The 20,163-nt window shown below is 39.7% G+C and overlaps 1 protein-coding gene across 1 annotated transcript in view; it reads left to right on the forward strand.

Moving 5' to 3' along the window:
• Positions 1-1,807: 1,807 nt before the first annotated feature.
• The window catches only part of tjp1b (tight junction protein 1b), a 37,286-nt gene continuing 18,930 nt past the window's right edge, over positions 1,808-20,163 (forward strand). The window contains 6 exon segments of the mRNA XM_078257217.1: positions 1,808-2,021; positions 17,943-17,999; positions 18,504-18,628; positions 18,746-18,848; positions 19,070-19,385; positions 19,739-19,842. Of these exon segments, the coding sequence (XP_078113343.1) occupies positions 17,952-17,999; positions 18,504-18,628; positions 18,746-18,848; positions 19,070-19,385; positions 19,739-19,842 (696 nt within the window). The 5' untranslated portion in view covers positions 1,808-2,021; positions 17,943-17,951.

Here is a 20,163-nt window from a genome sequence, read left to right on the forward strand (position 1 = left end):
ATAATATGCATCTGGATATGAAGTTCAGGGTGTACAGGTATTAACATTAACATGAATGTAACATCTACTGTATCTTGCTGTTGAATGTTTACGTACCAGGTATAAAAACCCTATTGTATAGTTTGTCAAAAAGATTCAAAAGTATCTTGGAAAGTCTTGGTTAGTAGTACTGCAGTATTGCTCAGCACCTGGTTGAAATGTATTGTGCAAACAAAGCTAAAACTATAATATAAAGAACAATTGTAAACACCCCTCTCTTAAGGTGCATGAGGGCAATGTAGCTTCACTCTTCACGACAAACATAGCTCTCAATAGCTCTCTCATTCTCACAATGATCAATTAGCTCTCTGTTTGATCTGAATGCTTGTTAAAAGATGTTTAAAGATCAAATATAACCCATACATCACATGCAGCAAAGGCAAAGTTTATGCATTGCGTGCACAAAGGTCTGTTAGGCCTTCTGCATTCTACCTGTAAATACTGCACTGCTGATGCAATAGCGAAATCTTATTACCTGTTTTTTATTTATTTATCTCAAACAATCAACATACTTTAAAAGAGAAAAAAGGAAAAATCAAATAAACACATAGATAAAACACAATCATATACAAATCAATCCGATTCCGAGGATGAGTTCGAGAAGGAGCAGGCAGAAGCATAATGCTTATAAAGTCCTGCCCCTACTTTACAATATCATATTATTACAGAAAAAAAACAAATAGCTATGCATATACAGCATACAAAAATTGTAAGTCATACACTAATACAACTATGAACTGTGTGTATACATACCCATTAATATATTCAGGTCACCTTTCTGTAATGGTCAAGTATTGTTTTCTTCAATCTATTTTTGTATACTATTATTATTCAATAATAATGGAAAAGGAAGTTATTGTACTAGCTCATACAAAGTTAAAACAGAGATAACGACTATGTTTTAAGCTGCCTTGCTGCAGTACCAGGTTCTCAAAATAGTTTTATTCTGCTGAACACATTCTAAAGTTCTTATGGGCATATATAGGCTATCTTTATGAAAATTGTTAGACCTACCGGTAAATAAAATCAAAATCCATTTTTGAGATACTAGCCTAACTGTCAATTCTTCCAATTTATTTTCTGATTAACCAATCAACACCAAGACAAAAGCAGTGGCCTATAGGTGTTGTTGTAGAGGCTAAAAATGGGCCAATCGAAAAGACCCCCTTTCAGCAAAATACACCAAGCACATCTATTTCTTATTTGCAATAGGCAATAGGCCTATTGTTAATGTCAAACGTATATGATTCCTGACATCAGTCCATACATTAAAAATACTGTAGGTTGGTCGAATTATTTTGTAAAAACTAATAATATACCCTATTAAAAATAGGGTTCGTTAATATGGTCTAATATGGAAAAGTGTGATATCCCGCAGTGAGAATGCCATTGGCATGATGATTACATTTATACACTGGGACGTTAATCTGATAGCAATGCAGTAGACCTCTGGACAGTTTTTTAGTCAGGGTGATTTACTTATTTATTGATGTAGACTTTCTGAAACATGGATTTTAAATAGATCTATTTAAAATCCATGTTTTAAATGGATGCGGCTGTTATCATCTTGTCATCTATGACAACATATACTAGGCACTGCTGTGTTCACGAAAAACTGATAAAGCTTCTTCGGTGTATTTTCTCCCACATCGACGGCCGCTTGTTCTCACGCTAGAATGGCGCTTGATGCTGCTGGAAAGCTGCTGCTGCTGCGGCGGCGGACAGCCTCTCTGCATCCTTACCCCTCCCCCTCGCGGACAAATCGGAATGGTTTCTTCCAGGCAGGCGAACCTGTCACTGTCACCGCGGCGGTGACGGCAGCCGAAGTGTGAGAGCAGAGGGTGGGAGAAGGAAGGCTTCATCCACTGCCTGCCATTGCAGTGCGGCGGCTGCTGCTCTGGAGCCACACCAGGAAGACCTTTCCATTCATTTTCTGTAAGATTTTCACAAGCACGCCGCGAGGATCATTGCTTTTACGAAAGGTGAATGGGTTTCTTGATCTATCCGTGAGTACGTTATTTGGGAGAGTGTATTTCGCTGTAGCCGCAGGAGCTGACTGGATGTGTGTCCCTCTGCGGGTACGAGCGAGCGATAACGGTGCAAGCCGAGGTAACTGAACTACCTCACTGCTAGCAAAACTGCATCTACGCGGTATGCTAAGTTCTTAGCTAGTTGCCCAACATGCTAACGTTATCTTCTAGTTTAAAGCATGAATGACGATGCTCATTGTCCTATTTTTGTTGAGCTTGCATAAGCGATAATGTCAAGTCACAAAATGCCTTGCGGTCGAGCTGTCATCGGGCGGACGGGTTGTTCGCACGTCAAGTGTCCAGGTAACGTTAGCTGGGATGAGCTAGCCTAGCTGCTGGAACAAAATGTCGGCCAGCTAGGGGTTGATTTGACCAAGAGGGTATAAATATGTCAGAAGATTAATAAAGTGTCAGACTGCAAGAGGCAAAGAGGGAGTGGTATCGTGAGGCTGCTAGAAATATGACATCGGTTGTTTTTTTTTTAATAAAGGGAAGGTCAAGCGGTGGCTTACCTTGTTTTGATGTTCTGTCTGTAAAACCAAAGTGGGGCTTTGGTAAAGCTAGGTAGCAGTTGGCTAACGTTAGCTTGTTAGCTGGCTTTAGTTTGGTGACACTTAAATACCTGCTTGCCTGTTCTGGTGTCTGTACTAGCTGTCATAATAATGTCATGTCAGCTGTATTTGTGGGCTTTCCTGTGGGCTACAGTCGGCGTTTTTCTTAGCTTAGCCCGTCTAACCAACTCTCTATTTACTTTTCCATACCAAGGGATGTATCTAAGTTACTGCTGCTAACATGAACTAAACGCAACAATCATCACCTGTTGAATATTGTTAACGCTGGACATTATCGTTTTGTAGATTGTTATCTCTGTTTTGTAAGTTTACATTTGGTGTAAACTAGTCATAACTACAGCTAGTATATGGACATATAACATTGTACACTGCCCATTTACATTTATCTGGTGTGCAACATTAAAACATGTTGAGTGGGGAGATAAAAACTTATATAAACATATAAAATTAGATATTATCTGGGATTCTTTTTATCACAATATCATGATTCGGTTTGCATTTCTTTACCTTTATCCTAATAAAACCCCTTAAGGGATAAGTAATTAGTGAACTAATTACTGCTGTGGGAAATAAACAGTGATGGCCTCTGCCTGGTTGGCCAACATATCTCACAAACATGTCTCACAATCTTGGCTTAGATTACATAATGTATGCAAGCATCATTAACAGTGTCCAAATTATTAGGTATTAAATATGCTCTTAATGTTGTCATTATCGTCCACCTCTACAATCGAGTTGTGTTCACTTACTTTGTAAAAGGTAGATCGGCTAGTCCTGTCATAGAATTGTATTGTCTCTGATTTGTCAAGTTTCTATAATGGATAACAGACTTTGAATTTAAAGGATGCTCACAACAGACTATTCAGAGAATATACATTACATTTCTTCTCTAACTATAGCATATGTACAACACAACATATAATTGGTATATCTTTCAGTGGAAGTATGATGAATTATTACTACACATCCCCAGAGCTTGGGTCTATGACTTAAACATGTCATCACTGGCCTCGTGATAGTCATGGGTATATAAAATGGGAGCTGGGCAGGACAACAGATTTGTCAAATGAAGTGGGGAAGGCACAATACAGATGATATTTGTGGCAGCCATTAGATTTTTTTTATTGCATGATTAAACCGTTTTTTTTTTTTTTTTTTTATAATTCAGATGGCAGTGTTGTGCAGGGGATGTTTCTGTCAAGCATGTCGCTTGAGACGAAGAGAATATTTAGTTGCTCAAGGGCAGCCATACATGTTGGCCTGTAAATCATGTTGACCTAAGCTGTCATGGGAACAGCAGTCACCTGAGTCATCATGGTTTTGGAAGGACAAATGTATCCGATATTGAGCCTACTTAAGTTAAATTTGACTGCAGTTTTGTAGTACTGTGTATCTGTAGAAACTGTGGAATAAGGGGCGTATCCGTTGCTGGTTATAACATACCTACATGACAACAGATGTACCGATGAGACTGCATTACTGTATTAATATCGTGTGGACACTTTCTATATTTTTAAACCGTAGGTATGCATTGGCATAATGCTTGGTTAATGCCAAACCAAATGGCTTTTTTAAAATAATATAAAAGAGAACAAAGTGGATGTCCTCAGGTGCTTCTTTGAAGAGAGTAATGGTCTAACTGTGAAGAGAGAGGGTGCTGAAAAACAATGCCAAAAAAATCGTGGGAGACTTTGGAGAGAGCCATGTTTCACTGTTAGTGATAGCCTAGAGGTGCCACTAGAAAAAAAATGATTTAATGAGTAAGCCTGTGCTATCCTGAAGTACTATATCTCTGCTTACACCATGGATTCTATTTTATAATTAGTATCATTGTGATATTTTCATCCACTGAGAGGTGTAACTTCAGACTGAGATGGCCACCCTCTGGTTGAGCTAATAGATCTCATCCTTTTTTCAATATAAACTGCAGCCCAGTTTAATCCCATCCACCTCTTTATGTCCACTCAAATGTTTCTCTGCATGCTCTATTGGCACGAGATGAATGTAATTATAATGTAACTGGTGTCAATAGACAGTTTAAAAAAATTCCTAACATAAAAGGGACACATTCAGCTAGTAAAGATCTTTTACTGTAATAATGTTTTTTGTGTTGTCTGTTTTTGTCAACCTTCACAACCAACTGTATCAATGGACAACATTTGATTCATAGTATATTGTACTACACGTACTGATAGGCCTCGTCAAATGACATTTCAAAGGTAAGGCTTTAAATAGTTGGTATCTATCTTCTTTGGCTTCTTACAGATTTTATACTACCTCATTTTTAGGCTACTTTTTGGAGATGGTCTGAGTTGATTGATGGGTGCTGTGAACATTGAAAGGTAATTTCTCTGTTAAATGGCGAAGCTAAGACTTCCTAGCAAACGCCTCTTAAAATATGACTTTAAAGTCCACGTCCCCATCGAACAGTAAGTCTCCATTTCAACAAATGGCCCCTTTTTCGTTATGTTTATAGCTCCAGTTATACAGAAGCTTGCTTGTTTAACTCAAGTCCAATCGTAAATCCCTATTTGAAAGGGGTGTGGAATTATCAGGATGAAGAGGTTTGCAAAATCTCTCATCAATCACATTTCAACGTGAACCTCCTTTTTCTTATAGTGCAGATCCCTTATCAGTAGTGTTTTTCATTGGCTCCGTCATCCTCATTTCAATCACTGTGACGGAGAGGAGGCGGGGTGCAGGTCAGTGGCTCAGCTTATCAGCACATTCCTGCCCTCTTATGTGCTCTGTGTTGGGTGCTGATAACTTCCACAGGGCTGATTGAGTTCAGGGGCTGATTTCCTGCTCCATGTCTTTAGGACACACTCAGGCTCTGGTTATGATCACTGACTCCAGCTGTGAAGCCCGGAAATAGACTGCTCACACTGAGCCACTATCCCTGATAGCAAATATCTAAGGTTTGAATGTAATTTATTTTCCTTTTTTTCATTGATCTGTAGAAATCTAAAACTCAAAGCAGATTCCTAAATTATGCATTTTTTGTTAAAAATTGTACTGCATAATTTGCATACTTAAAAAAAAAAAAAGGAATATCATATCTTTACTAAAAGCAGCTATAATAAATATTTTTATAATAAAATGTTTTGCTTTCAGCCACAACAGGCAGTGTACAGGCTCTAAAGACCCACTGTGCACTACCTGCTCAACACTTAACAGTAGGTGAACATAGTGGAGCATTTAGCAGTTAAGGAGCCAGATATCAGGAGTTGGTGGAGACCATTAAAACCACATGTAATAATGTAACTCAGCCTGACTACTCGTGCTGGATTAAAGTATTTTTTGATGATTTCAACACAACTTGACTTGGAATGTAAAGATGTGTTATTATGACAAAAGAAGAGACTTCTAGCAATACAATATGTGCCCTTAATGAAGTAGGATGTCTTGTCTCGTCTGAGGAACATGTACCAGGTCTACACTCTATGTACAATCCTCATTTATTTCATTTAATGTATGTGTGACTTAACTTGGTTACAGCTAAAGGGCCTTGGTGCAGTAACTTGCTTTCATAATTGAGTAAGTTCTCTGTTTGCTTAATATGTTACTGTTGTACACATTATACAGCAGTTATGTATGTACATTACATAATTACTGTGATAATTAAAGCATGTTATTCCTACCTTTTCATTATGTTGCAGAAACCACACATCACTTCACTGATCTGAACTCTGTAATACAGAGTGGCTTGCATTATGTGTGTAGTAGTTAATAAAGCACCATTTGAGGACATCTTCTCCAGTTCTTACCGGACTATCTGTGGTGATTGCAAACTCATTTAAGCAACTACACCTAGGAATTCTTCATTAAATAGGTCTTAAGCTTGTGCTCATTCAACCAACACCTTCTCCATCACAACACACTGTCATACCAGACTGATCTCATGAAGTGGAGTATGTATGACATGCCAATTCTTATGCCATTATTGGCGTGTTATCAAGACGCATACTCACTTTTTAGCGTGTTTATCAATGCCGTTTGGCCTCCATTGACTTGCATTACCTTACGATTGCGTGTGAATTTACGCCGTAGCGAGTAGTATGAAGGGCAAAAAATCCCGTTATTGTTTTCTTAAACCCAACCCGTTCGCGGTGATGCTAATTCCTCGAGCCGTCTTTCCTGCTCTGTCTCTGTGACGCTCTTACACAGTTGCCCCTGTCAACCGATAGCGTAGGATCCCAAAATGGTGGGCGGGCTCAGGCACCTCCCAAATCGTCACAGCGAGATACCATGACGTATGTCCTCATTGTCAATCGGGCGTAGACATACATGCGGATAGCTCAAAATGCGTACAGATAACACGCCACTTGGCTTTAGGAAAGTGGCGTGTATGTTTACGCAAAGTCATGATGTCGTGTTGGTCATACTGTGTAAACACAAATTTTATCTGACCACTTGTTAATTACAGTGTTGACTGTCATCCTCAATGTTAAGCACATCAAATAAGGTTTTTCTGCTGGTTTCCTCCATTTTGGAAACCCAATCATTGGTGGATAAAAGTACTGCGGCATTGTCTCAGTGCAAAGCAGCTTTGACAGGTTTCATTGGGTATCCATGTGTTAAAGTCATATTCAATGTTTTATGTCCATTTGACACATGGACTGCCTCTGAGAATCCTGCACAAAAATCTTTGCACTCCACTAACTTTATGTCAAGTGTTTTTCCCTAGACATAACCACTACGTGTGGGATAGAAAGATGACTTTTTTTTTTATAACAAACATTTATTTAGAGTAAAGAAAGGTCAACATAAAAATACAGATTGAAGTTGAAAGTATAGATATAATGTCCCATCAAAATGTGCATTGTGTTATAGAAATTAAAAACAAAACACATTTGTAAATTATCTGTAGTCACAGAATTGTTGAGTGCAACAGTAGAAGAGCTTTAAAGCTTGAATGGTTAAGTCCAGTTGTCTGAACCACAATTCTTGTGATATTCTTGATTATTGAAATAATTAAGTAAGAAATGTGCTGGGAAAAGAAATATAGCTTGAGCTAAGGAGGAAAGACTATTTAATTTGCAGCGTGTAATCACACCTTTGCATTTTGTCCTCATTAATGTATTAAAAAAGAAGATCTAGAAGTGGCTCAACTGCTGACTTGAGGCAATTAGCAGTTTGGGATCCCTACATGCCCCTTGGTTGATGTAGAAATTAATTTGTAGGCTGCCTGGTAGGCAGAAGATGGTGGAGAGAGCAAACTATGTGTGGAATCTTTCACCACTCCCAGGCTCTGCTCTGAGGGATGTAAATTTAACCTGGGTGTCTGTCAGGCATGTCCAACTCGTTCATTATCCTGACTGATAAGTGGGATGTCATGACCAACATGGCCTTGGTTTGGTGTTAGATCCATGTTCTACCTTGATGATGAATCTGGGCTAAATATTTGTCTGTTCAACCTTGGATGCTCCTCTTTGCCAATTTGTAATTTCCCTGTATCACAGGTTTTTCTTATCTTCCTTATGTCATTGCATTTTGTGTATTTGTTGGATATTACTGTGATGCATGTTGTCTTTCACAATCAAATCTGTAACAGCCAATGTAAATCCTTTCTTAGCTGAGTCACCGATTTACTTTATCTGGATGCACATTTCAGTGTTCACTGCTGGGTTACCTCCTGCTCACAGAGAACAGGACATAGATAGTGTATGCAAATGATGCCCTTACATAAAGCAATATCGGTAATAACCATCTCATAGATGTCAGGAATTTGATGAGGAACAATCAGTCTGTTACAGGCAGTAAGGGATGTTTAAGTTCATGAGGGTGAGTAGATGTTTTATGTTAAACTTAAGCATCTTGAGCTGCTTTACTGATCATGTCATGCGTTAGGATGAAGTGCACAGTGAAGTGTTGCTACATCTGTCTGATATAGAAGTACAGTAGTTTCTGCCGTTGTGTCACCTGTCTTCTCAATATGAGCTGGAACAAAAGTTGCATTGTAAAGAGAAGGATAGCCCCAGCCTTTAATAACAACTCTGTCTACAATGTATTTCCTGTTGGTGGTGACGGAAAATGCAGTCCTTAGACAACAAGGAATGCCTCAGTATGTATGTGGTTGGCACATACTGCAGATGCTTAAAGTTGCCTTAGGGTGAATTCACATGTGTGTGCAACCATACAGTATGCCACTCTATAGAAAACAGAGAAGTCTTAACAGTAATGGGGTGAAATGATTCAATTACTAAAATAAATATAAACACTTGACAAGTTGTCTAACTGTGCCCTCGCAATGCTGCTTGATTAGATACAAGTAACGTTTTCCACAGGATAGAACAATGTTTTTAGTTTTGTTGCAAACTGCAATGCAGTAAGCTATTTTGTCAATAACACCATTATAACCTGGGCTGTAGTTTGTAATAAACATTTCCTGAAGGGGATATTAAGTGCAGGCTGTTGTTGAGTTCATGTTCCCATGGAATAGTTGAATTTATTGAACTGCTTTTGAAATAATAAAGTGAAAATTAAATCTAGAATAAACTGGCTGTTAAACATATGTTGCCCTACAGATGTCAGAATTTCCTAAGCAACTTTCCTCACGTGTGTAACCTGGGATGTTACACACGTGCCTCTTTGCTTTCTCCTCATTCTGCCTCCACCTCTCAGATTAGTTGAATCTGCTTTATTAGCAGCCTGCTAATTTTAGCAAATGTTATTGTTGGAGGTAAAATATAATGGTGTTTGTGTTGTCTTCAGATGCAGTGTAAAAAAAAAAAAAACTAAAACTAAGTATAATGTCCTTATGTGTTTTTTATTATTAACTATCAGTTTGATGGTCAGGAATCCTCTATGGGATGTCACTGACATGTTGAGCATAATGTATGCATGCTATGCAGCACACCTGGGGAGGAGGGCCGTAATAATGTTCCACATGCAAAGAGAATTGATGAATTCTGCTCTGGCTCAACCAGCACTTCAGGGGTTAAGTCCGATACAGCAGTTTACACTGCGGATGGATGTTCGCTAGTACAGAGGAGTCCCATGCTGTAGCGGAACTGCAGATCCCACACAGATCGCTGCCAAGCCAGAGGGGATTTGCTTCGATCCCATGAGCGTGTAAGGAGAGAATTGGAGGAATGGGATACATTTTGAAGAAAGATGTTGGAAAAGGAAAGAGACCTTTGCGGGGCAGAGGAAGCATTGGGGTGTAACTGCGGGGTGTGTTTCTTAACCCCTCACCTGTGTTCATAATTTCAGTTGCTCCAGAGCCAAGAAAAGAGAAAGGAAAGGAAGGTGGGGGCAAGTCCCTCCTAGCACTGATTGGTGCGGTTATGCACTAAGGCTGCTGATGTGTGTCTGCTGGATTTACTGAGGAGTAGCTGGAGGTTGGAGATGTTTTCTTCTGTGTCCTCTGTAGTGACCAGGTTGAACTGATGTAAGTACCTCTGAGCTTGGATGCATCCAGTTTGATCTGAATACTGAAGCAACAAATCAAAAAAAAGAAGGGAATAAGGTGGAGGTCTGTTTTACTGTAACCTTTTAAATAATGCAAGTGTGTGTCTTTCATGTTTGTAATGGTTGGTAATTAAGTTTTATGTCCGAGTTGATATGTTTCATCTGACCTTCTTATTACTCGTGCATTGCTGCATCTCTTCCCCTCCATTAGAGATCCACAGTGCAGTGTCTAACCGTGCTGTATGTGCAGAGTGTCACTAAACTCTCAGGGGACCCGCTGACTGGTGCTAAGGCATGGGCCCTCATTAGCATTTGAATATGTTCGAGGCAGGGGAGTTTTAGCAGTTGTCAGCACTCCCCTGCACATCATTTTCAATTTCTGAAGTGATCAATCATTTTCTTTTACTTGTTTGCTGCTTCACTGCCAGCAGCTACAGTGGAGTGTGATCCTGTTGTTTTTTTCTGTCTTTGGCCGCAGTGCAACTTGCACAGTGTCTTGAAAGTATCGTCGTTTTGACTTAGCAATTTGTTCATTGCTGGCATGCTCGTCTTTGTGTCAGTGTCATTCCTGGTTTGATTTAATGGTTGTATTGCTCTGACTACTCAGAACTTTGGAGCAAATGAGAGTTGTTTCTTTCCTTGCTGGAGAGGCTGAGCCTCATTAGCTTTATTGCTGCTCTTATCATTTGGTGACCCATCTGTAGTTGGACTGTGGAAGTACATTTGGGTCCCAAATAAGGATCTAGAAAAAAGTGGTGTTATCTCACACTGATACTAGAAATAAAAATAATAAAATAAGATTTTAAGAGTATTTTATTAGAAGGATAAACCCCTTGAGATGAATCATCTATTTTTTAAAGCTATAGTGCGTAGTTTGTGTCGCCCCCCCCATGAGGAATTCTAAAACCCCTCCCCAACGCAGTTGCTAGTAGCCAAGGAGGACACGGAGGATTAAAAAAAAAACACGATGGACTCTTCAGAAGAGGTCATTATCTTCACTCGAGCTTCTGCGCGGGGAAGTCACCAGACGACACAATCTTCTGAACATAGCCATACTGAGAAATACAGAGAGAGTTGTGGAGCTGATAGTCTTAATTAGCTTTGTAGCAACTCATTTGGCAATGGCTTGAATGTAACGGACGTTCATTAAAATCAAAAAGTTACGCACTAAAGCTTTAAGGGGGGGGTCCTCGAAAGATGAGATGTGGTTATCTGTATCCTTTAATGGATCATATTATATCATACCATTATCGTGTTTTATTAAATTATTTAAGTGATTTTCCTAATTTGGTTTTGTTTCAATTAATCAGCACAATTCAGAACTAAAAATTTCATTTAGTACCATTCTGTAACATGTGAGTAGCACAGCATCTACATTAAGTATCCTCTGTTGTAGTAGTTGTTGCAATAGCTACATTTTCACTGCACTGGCACTGTAAAGGCTTTGTGAAAATGCTAAACTACCTCTCTTTGTTTTCCTCAGGCATTACAAACAAATCCAAAAAATGGTCACTAGAGAGAGAAAGTAAATGTATTTTATATGTTGTATTGCATCATTTGTTCCAGTCACTCCGTGGCATTTAATATAACAAGAGGTTATTAAACGCTCTCCAGTGTTCATGCTGAAAGTTTCCCTTAAATCACTCTGTTGCAGCATCACAACGGCAGAATTAATAAGAGCTATTTTTAGCTACTCTTGTCCCAGAGCGGTCAAAATTGAGTAAGGTTCTGCCTCACCCCTAAACCATACTACAGCACAAAATCTATTGTCAGAGATTTGAACGCCCCACCATACTGCTTCTGCTCCCTCTTTGGAAGAAATATGATTTTGTTTTTCTGCTGAATAGAGAGTTGGGGAGCCAGCACTCTTTAATTTAAACGATACTCCTAAGGGAATACAAACTGAAACACCATCTTAGCTTCCCTCTTCATGGGTTGTATTAGGTTAGTATTGTGATGACTTATTGTTTATTAAGGATTTTTGTCTCCAAGTGGAGATATTCTTCTTTTTATGATGCATATTTTTTACTTACCACATATGAATTGGCTATATCGGTTAGAAAATTATCATTTTAGGGAGGGTTAGGGTTGACTGTTTTCTGTGTTTGTGGTAGCTACAGTACAGAATCTGGAAAGGAAAGAAAGAGATGTGAAGAATAACTTGCAATGCAGCCCCAAAGAGCAGCTCCTTTTACTATTTAACCAGCCAAATTTGGTAATTTTATCATTCATTAACAATTAATTGTTTGGTCTATAGAATGTAAGCAAATAGCCAAAAATACCAAATACAAGTTCTCAGAGCTAATGGAGAGTCTTAAAATTAGAGCTCCAATGATTAGTCAATTACTTGATTAGTCAAGTTTGTAGTTAATCTGCAAATTCTGATAATTGATGCATTGTTTAAAGGTGCAATATGTAATACTGACAGCTAGCGTTTAAAATAGTTACTGCAGTCCAAATTCAAAATACTGGAGAGAGTCGTCGCCCCGGCTCCTCCTCCCCAGACTCGAAGTTCATGGAGTTTGCCAGGCTGAGACTGCAGCATCCACAACAATGTTGCTAGATGCTTGTCTCACAAAGCCAGACATTACTCCACAGCACAGCGGAGTAGCTAACGTTAGACGCTGGCTATATTGACAGTCATAAAAGCCTGTGCTCATGCGGAGCTCTGTACCATACTGACAGACGCACTTTTTCGATTTAGAATTACGGTAGGAACCGCTAAAACCCCCACAACCTCGCCTTCCTCTCCACCCGCCGGACAGACACACTTCTTGGCTTAGAATTACAGTAGAAACTGATAAAAATACCACTACATTGCCATCCTTTTCCACCCGACTGAAATACACAATTTATTGGCTTAGAATTACTGCAACAATCACTAAACACACCACAAACTCACAGTCCTCTCTTCCCGATTTACAGCCCCCCTTTGTTGGCTTAAAATAACACTGTTGTATGCTACGGCCGCTGAACAGGCTACACGTTGTAAACAGCCGTGGCCCGCTTGCCTGGTCCTCCGGTAACGTTAGCTAACGTTAGCAGTTATGGGGTGTTAGCATGGCGGCGTTAGCCAGGACAAGTCGGGATCACTTTACTGGCTGTGTCTCAATTGTTTTTGCGAGTAACCAACTTGAGTACCGGTACTATATAATTCAATTTGAGTACACAAATTTTGAAATGACATAAAATGCCCGTCCCTAGTAGCCGTGATAAATTAGCCTGAAGCTAATGCTTACCTGTTCAGGAGGAAATTAGCCAACTCTGCGTCCTTTTGGGCTCTAAGCTGTCTCCATCTTTCAAATACATCTCCAATATTTACCCAGGGTTTGTTACGTCTCTGGTCAGGCAACTGTTAAAAACATGCCAAGTTTTTTTTTAGGTCTGATAGAATCCATTGATCCCGTTCGTTTGTTTGCTGCTTCCATGGCTGTACTACAGCTGTAGTGCGCTGGGTTTACGTTTTTACAGGTATATTTGGCAACCCGGCCTGACTGTCAAGCTGGGCAGTTGATAACAATACACAGGCCAAAACACAAACAGACATTCCGTCACGGAACATAAATTTCAAAACGAGAGTATTTCAACTTAGCATTTTTCCTTAATATCTGATGACGCATGGGGTCATTTTTGGATTTAATACAGTAAATATATTACATACTGCATCAAATTTCTTAAGCAAAAATATATTTTAATAGTTTTTTTCCTGTTTTATATAATTGTAAACTGAATATCTTGGGGTTTTGGACTCACTCATGTGATTAGCATTTTTTACTATGTTCTGATATTTTATAGACCAAATTATTAATCCAAAAAATGGTCTGCATCTTAATCGATAATAAAAGTAAATGTAAGTTGCAGCCCTACTTAAAATGCAGTGTTTTTTTCAAACCAACAGTGCAAAACCGAAAAGATATTCACGTTACTGTCACAGGAAAACAAACCGATAAAATTTATACTTGAATTAGTGAGTTTTTGCCATTTTTGCTTAAAACATAATTTACAGAAAATTATTATTTCTGTTGATCGACCTATTGATCAATTCACTAATCATTTCTTCTATACAATTTAGGAAATTAATCAGTTGCAAATTGATTTATATGCTTAAAAGGCTAATGTTAGAGCATTTATTTGACAGACAGTGTTTTGCCGAGGAATAAAAGAACAGTGGACTTATTGAAGAATTGTGTCATTTACCATTTGTGTATTGACTTCACACAGTCCACTTTGACCACAGCTTTCCTGTCCTTTCTCCACTCAGCTGTGTGATCCATCTGTGTTGTAGTCCATCTGTGTTGTAGTCCATCTGTGTTGTAGTGCTGGGTCCCAAGTTGCCTGGTTGTAATCCCCCAAGCTTGACCCAACCGACATAGTGTGTCTCCGCTGTGGAGCGGCTGCCAGCCCTGGCTCTGGCTTATTTCATGAAGCTTCTGTTGGCACCAGTTGTTTGTAGCCATAAAGGGTGTACACAACAGTGCCACAAAAACTCATCAGTCCATGGATGCTGACCCAACTTTAGTACAGACTGTACACAGGAGCAGCAGAGAGTTGACTCAGACTTTTCCCTTGTCTTTCTTTTACGTTTACTTGACTTTTGAGAGTAGTCTTTGGCTCTGAATAGGGCACTAACGTGTTGGTTTGGTAGTGAGACAAAATGCCATGAGCATACAAACAATTTTTTTCCCCCTGCAAAGTGTTTATTTTTTATCATTCTTAATTCCTACGAAGAACAGCACTTTTGAGGTCTTTGGTTTTGACAAAGGCCAATAGTGCAGACTGTGTTTAGATGTACATGTAGCAACAAATATAGTGTGCTCATCTAAAATGCAAAAAAAGCTTTTGTTTCTAATTTAATTCAGCTGTGTCTTTTTTTAAACCTCCCACGGTTGAGAGGAACCTTCAGACGCGGCCTGAAAATGTCAGGCTTGAACAACACCACACTGTTCCCCCTGTTACCAGAGCAACACACTCTATAGGCAGAGAAAGCAAAATGACATCCCTTCAAAGTGAAAGGTAGGTGTGTGTGTGTGTGTGTGTGTGTGTGTGTGTGTGTGTGTGTGTGTGTGTGTGTGTGTGTGTGTGTGTGTGTGTGTGTGTGTGTGTGTGTGGGAAAGAGGGGGATTGGGAGAAGGAGAGATGCTCACTGCTGGACCCTGCTAAATTTGTTTTTGTTTTGTTTTTTTCCTCCTAAATTACGTTCAGTTTTTACTCCAATTTAGATTCTTTCTGTTTTGCTCCATTTGGGATTATACATTTCATTAAGTTCATGGTGATTTATTTGTATAGGATCAGACACAGTAAGCATTCTCTAATCATATTTTCCAGACAACAAAATCACATTTCTCACAACCCCGCTGCAACACAGAGCCTAAACATTATACGTTTGTGTGTGTGCATTTTTGTTATGCTGCATAAATGCCTATAAAGAATTTCTGAAAGTAAGAATGTCAAGTACCTCCCATAACTTTGCAGTTTAGTGGCAACCATCTATAAATTTAGACAAAATGTTCGAGTTCTTTGCATCAGCGTTTTCACAGTGCTGATTAAGAAGACACAAGGCATAAATCCTCCTCCCCAAAGAGCAAACCTTCCAGTGAGAATTCATGCCTCTGTTTTCAGCAATCTTGTTAATATTCAGATGTCTTTTTTTCCTCTTTCTAGTGCAGTGTATTCAATGTAAAATGCCAGCGGAGTTCCCCTGTTGAAACCTTTGTTCCCCCTCCTTCAGTGAGTCCCACCATAAGCTGCTTGAGTTTGTGACTGTTGCTGCCAAGCTGAGAACGTCTGGGGCCACTTGTGGCGATTTATTCAGCTGCCTGTATTCCCAGACACTAGCTAACATTTGGCACTTGGCCGACAAGTCACGACAGACATGAGGACGATGTGTTGAAGGAAGCCTAGGTGGTAAAACAAATAAACAGTATGGCAGCAGAGACAGTTGGCTAAATTACCTCCTTACACTTTTGTATCATACACAAACAAAAAAGACATTGTCTCTCTGAAAGATTTTTTTTATTTATTTTTTATTTTTTTATTCTAATTTTTAAGTATTCTGCCTGTTGCTCATTATAACTTTTGGGAAATATATAGCCATGCTATTAGGCAGGTTGTCATGATGATGTGGTGCAGAGGAATCTTCAACATGAAGCTGCTGGACTGACACTAGATGTTTTGGGTTTGAAGCTGCCAACAAGGTGGCAACGATGTCAGCTGAGGGTCCACGCGTTGAAACCGATTCATAAGATTCATCTCCCTTCGCTCATCTGTCATCACACTTTGTTGTATATGCCGCAACATGAGATCGCTCTTCCCAATGAGTCCTCTGCTTAGGTGGCCGTACTGTAAGTGTTTGAGGTGTCAAAGAAATTACCAGCAAAGCAGAAGGGAAAATGTGTAATCGTCTCACCTATTAAGGTCACACTCCTCGGATCAATTTTCATGACGAATGGGGATTATTGCATTAGGTGCTGTGATGTGGGGTGTAATTTCCCTCAAAGGGATGGACCTGATAGTATTTTATAGGCCATTGAATGTATAAAGTGAGATTGTGGTGGAGGTAAAATGCTGTAGAAGAAGAGATGAGATAAGAAGTGAGCTGTGGGGGGCAGAGGACAGTGTTGACCTAACAGCTGAAGGAGTCGACCTTCATCTTATCCTCTCTGGTTATTCATATGACGCAGGGTGTGCTTTAATATCAAAGACGTACTGTCAGCGTGGCCTCATTGTATCTAGCATTGTTTTTGTCATTGCATTGTTGTATAATTGTATTCAATGCACTGTAAACATGGGACCTCATACTGTGGATCTACTATAAAGGAGTATGTTGATATTGTGTGGTCTGTTTGGCAAGATGTGTGAGTGTACCAAGCACAACACAGTGCTATCTGTATCACTGTAAATAGGTAACAGTGTAAAACCTGAAACAAACCCAATAACCAGCTGTGTGCGGCCCTGTATGTGTATAGTGGCTGTGACAGTTTGCATCCTTACTAGATTTCGCATGTGAGAAGCCCAGAAACACAGAGACTGCTTCCCTCTTTTAACAAACTCTTAATTTAGTAGAGGGGAAATGGGAGTCAGTCAATTTCAAAATGTGTACAGTTTTAGACTGTTTATCATTTTTACTTAATTCTTCTGTGTGGGATTTTGTTCTCTAAGCATTATGTCTTCCATCCTTTATTTGCAGTGCAGGAGTGATGCAAATCATAAAATAAAACCAAAATTCCTCAGATAGCTATTCGTTTCCATAACTCAAGATAATGTTTATACTGCAGAAGCACTGACTGTACATCTGTGCCTGAAAGCACAAGTGCACACATTAGAAAGGCAATTAGCTAGATTGTGCTGATAACATCCACATTATTCACTTGAAAAAGATGATGATGATGGGCCATCCTGCAGAACTAGATAAAAGGTTAAACTCACAGTTCTGGTAGAATGCTGCTGTGTATATCCATTTCAGGAGCAAACTGGCTTGAACACCGATTGACTGCAATTTATTAATTCGAATAATAATTTTGTCTGTGACTTGTTTTTTTCTTGATAAAAAAAAAAAAAAAAATGGTTTGGAGATTAATCGCTAATAAAAGTAATCATTACTTCCAGTCCTATTTTTAAAATGCAGTGTTTTGTCTAACCAACAGTCCAAACCCCAAAGATATTGAGTTTACCATCCTAGAAGACTTGGAAAACCAAGCTTGAACCAGTGAGCTTTTGCCATTTTTGCTCAAAACATAATTTACAGTGAATGACTAAATCTGTGTGTCATAAGACGACATCAGTTTTTCCGGCTGCCTAATTTTGCATCTTTGGATCTAAACCCGGTTGGACTTCTTGTGTTTATCAACTTCTTGTGTTAATCGCACTGTACTGTGTCTCTGTCTTCCAGAGCGCAGCAATGGAGGAGACTGTCATTTGGGAACAGCACACAGTAACGCTACACAGGGTAGGTATCCTCCCTCAGATGCTCTTTACATCGGTCCATGTTGAAACTTGTCCTGGTCCCAGTATCTCTATGCTATCTTTGCTTGCACCCCCCTCCTATTTTCAGGATCACATCATGTAGGAAATGGCTTACTTTGTTCCCAGTTGCAGATTTAACAGTTATCACAGAGCTTTTCTTCTGCATGATTCTCTCCCACGTTTTTGGTTGTAGAGCGTAAAAAACCTACACATAAACTGCATTTTGTGCATGTTTTGCATACAAACCACTCCGAAGAAGCCAACTCGCTATGGCTATTAGTCTATGTGCTTGCTGGCAGTGAAAAAAAAATACGGATTTTGTGTATGTTTTGTAATACTGTAGATTTGATTAAGAGTCTCAATGGCATTTGTACAAGTTGACCTTTCTTTTGTCAGTCAGCTCTGTCAGACCATTGTATAATGTTCAGGATTTTAGTCCGCACAGACTGCTAAATCAACATCCTAATCTATGTTTCTCTGTGTGCAGGCACCAGGGTTTGGCTTCGGGATAGCCATATCAGGAGGTCGGGATAACCCTCATTTTCAGAGTGGCGAGACCTCCATTGTCATCTCAGATGTGCTGAAAGGAGGCCCAGCAGAAGGCCTACTGCAGTAAGATTTTGTTCTATTAATGGAAGTGCGGTCAGATTGCTAGTTATTCGTATTAAATTACCCTTCCTGCTCCAGAAAGACTCCAGCATGTCGCATATCTCTGTGTCCCCTCTCTAGGGAAAATGACAGAGTTGTTATGGTCAATGCTGTCTCCATGGACAATGTGGAGCACGCGTATGCAGTCCAGCAGCTTCGTAAAAGTGGGAAAATTGCCAAAATTGTGAGTGTAAAATTCCCATTGTGAATTCCTTTAGGAAACTATTTTGTGGTTAGTTGTTGAAAGTAAAACTAAAGTCAGGAATTACAATGTGTTGTCATATGTATATTAACATGTATGACATTTAGACATTTCTTATATATTTCACAATTGATTAATGGAGAAATATACATGATTGATTCTTCTTACTGTAACTGATCTCATATCTCATTTCCTTTGGCCAGACAATCAGGCGGAAGAGGAAGGTGCATGTCCCCATGGGCCGCCTAGGGGAGAGGGAAACTATGTCAGAGCATGACGAGGAGGAGGACAGCTATGATGAAGAGATTTACGAGACGCGGAGCGGACGCAGCGGCGCTTACAGTGGTGTGGGCGGGGCCATGGGCAGGCGCAGCGGGCGGAGCAGCGGGCGAAGGGACCGCGAACGTGAACGCAGCGGCTCGCGGGAGAGAAGTCTCTCCCCACGCTCAGACCGCCGGTCACACAACCTTCCCCCACGTCCTGCAAAGGTCACACTTGTCAAATCCCGCAAAAATGAAGGTGAGGCTCACAAAGTCGGGGATAACAAAAAGGAAGGCAACGTTTTTTGAGGTAATCCAGGAAATCACCTGCCATTTTATACCAACTATTACCAGACAGCCAGCCTTTAAGGAGAGACTAAGAGATCCAAATCAGCATTGGTCAACTGCCAGAGTAAACAAAACTTGCCAGCCACAGCAAAATCTTAAGTTTCCTCAAGTAAATCTAAGTAAAAGAGCAATTAATCGTCTTTACTCAGTACTGTTAATCCAAGTGGGAGCAGCAGCTTGACAGTAAAGTGCAGTCAGTGCGGTGTGGACACGTGAACTCTGTGCTAACATGGTCTTTGTTGTTGTCGTTCACTTTGTAAGCAGAATATGGCCTGCGCCTGGCCAGCCACATCTTTGTCAAGGACATTTCCCCTGAGAGCCTGGCAGCCAGGGACGGCAACATCCAGGAAGGAGATGTTGTTCTGAAGGTGAGGAAGAGGGAGACAAGAAGCCTGGTGAACATTTCATTTCATATCATAAAATACTAAACATGAATAAAAAGATTGAAATTACATTACATTAGCTTTTTTTCCATTTTTGTATTGATGAAAATGGAGAGAAGAATTGTTATTGTTATGGAATTGACGAGTACTCACTGTACTGATGTATTAGTCTATATTTTCTACTGTCTAATGTTGCGTAACATCACTTACAGTTGCAGCATGATCTGCTTGATGTAACTCAGTTCTTTTAACAGCTTTATGTAGCTTTTTGTGCATAACTATAGCTGTTCTGAATCAATTGTTTCT

Source organism: Sander vitreus, chromosome 8, assembly GCF_031162955.1.
Source record: "Sander vitreus isolate 19-12246 chromosome 8, sanVit1, whole genome shotgun sequence".
Lineage (NCBI taxonomy): Eukaryota > Metazoa > Chordata > Actinopteri > Perciformes > Percidae > Sander > Sander vitreus.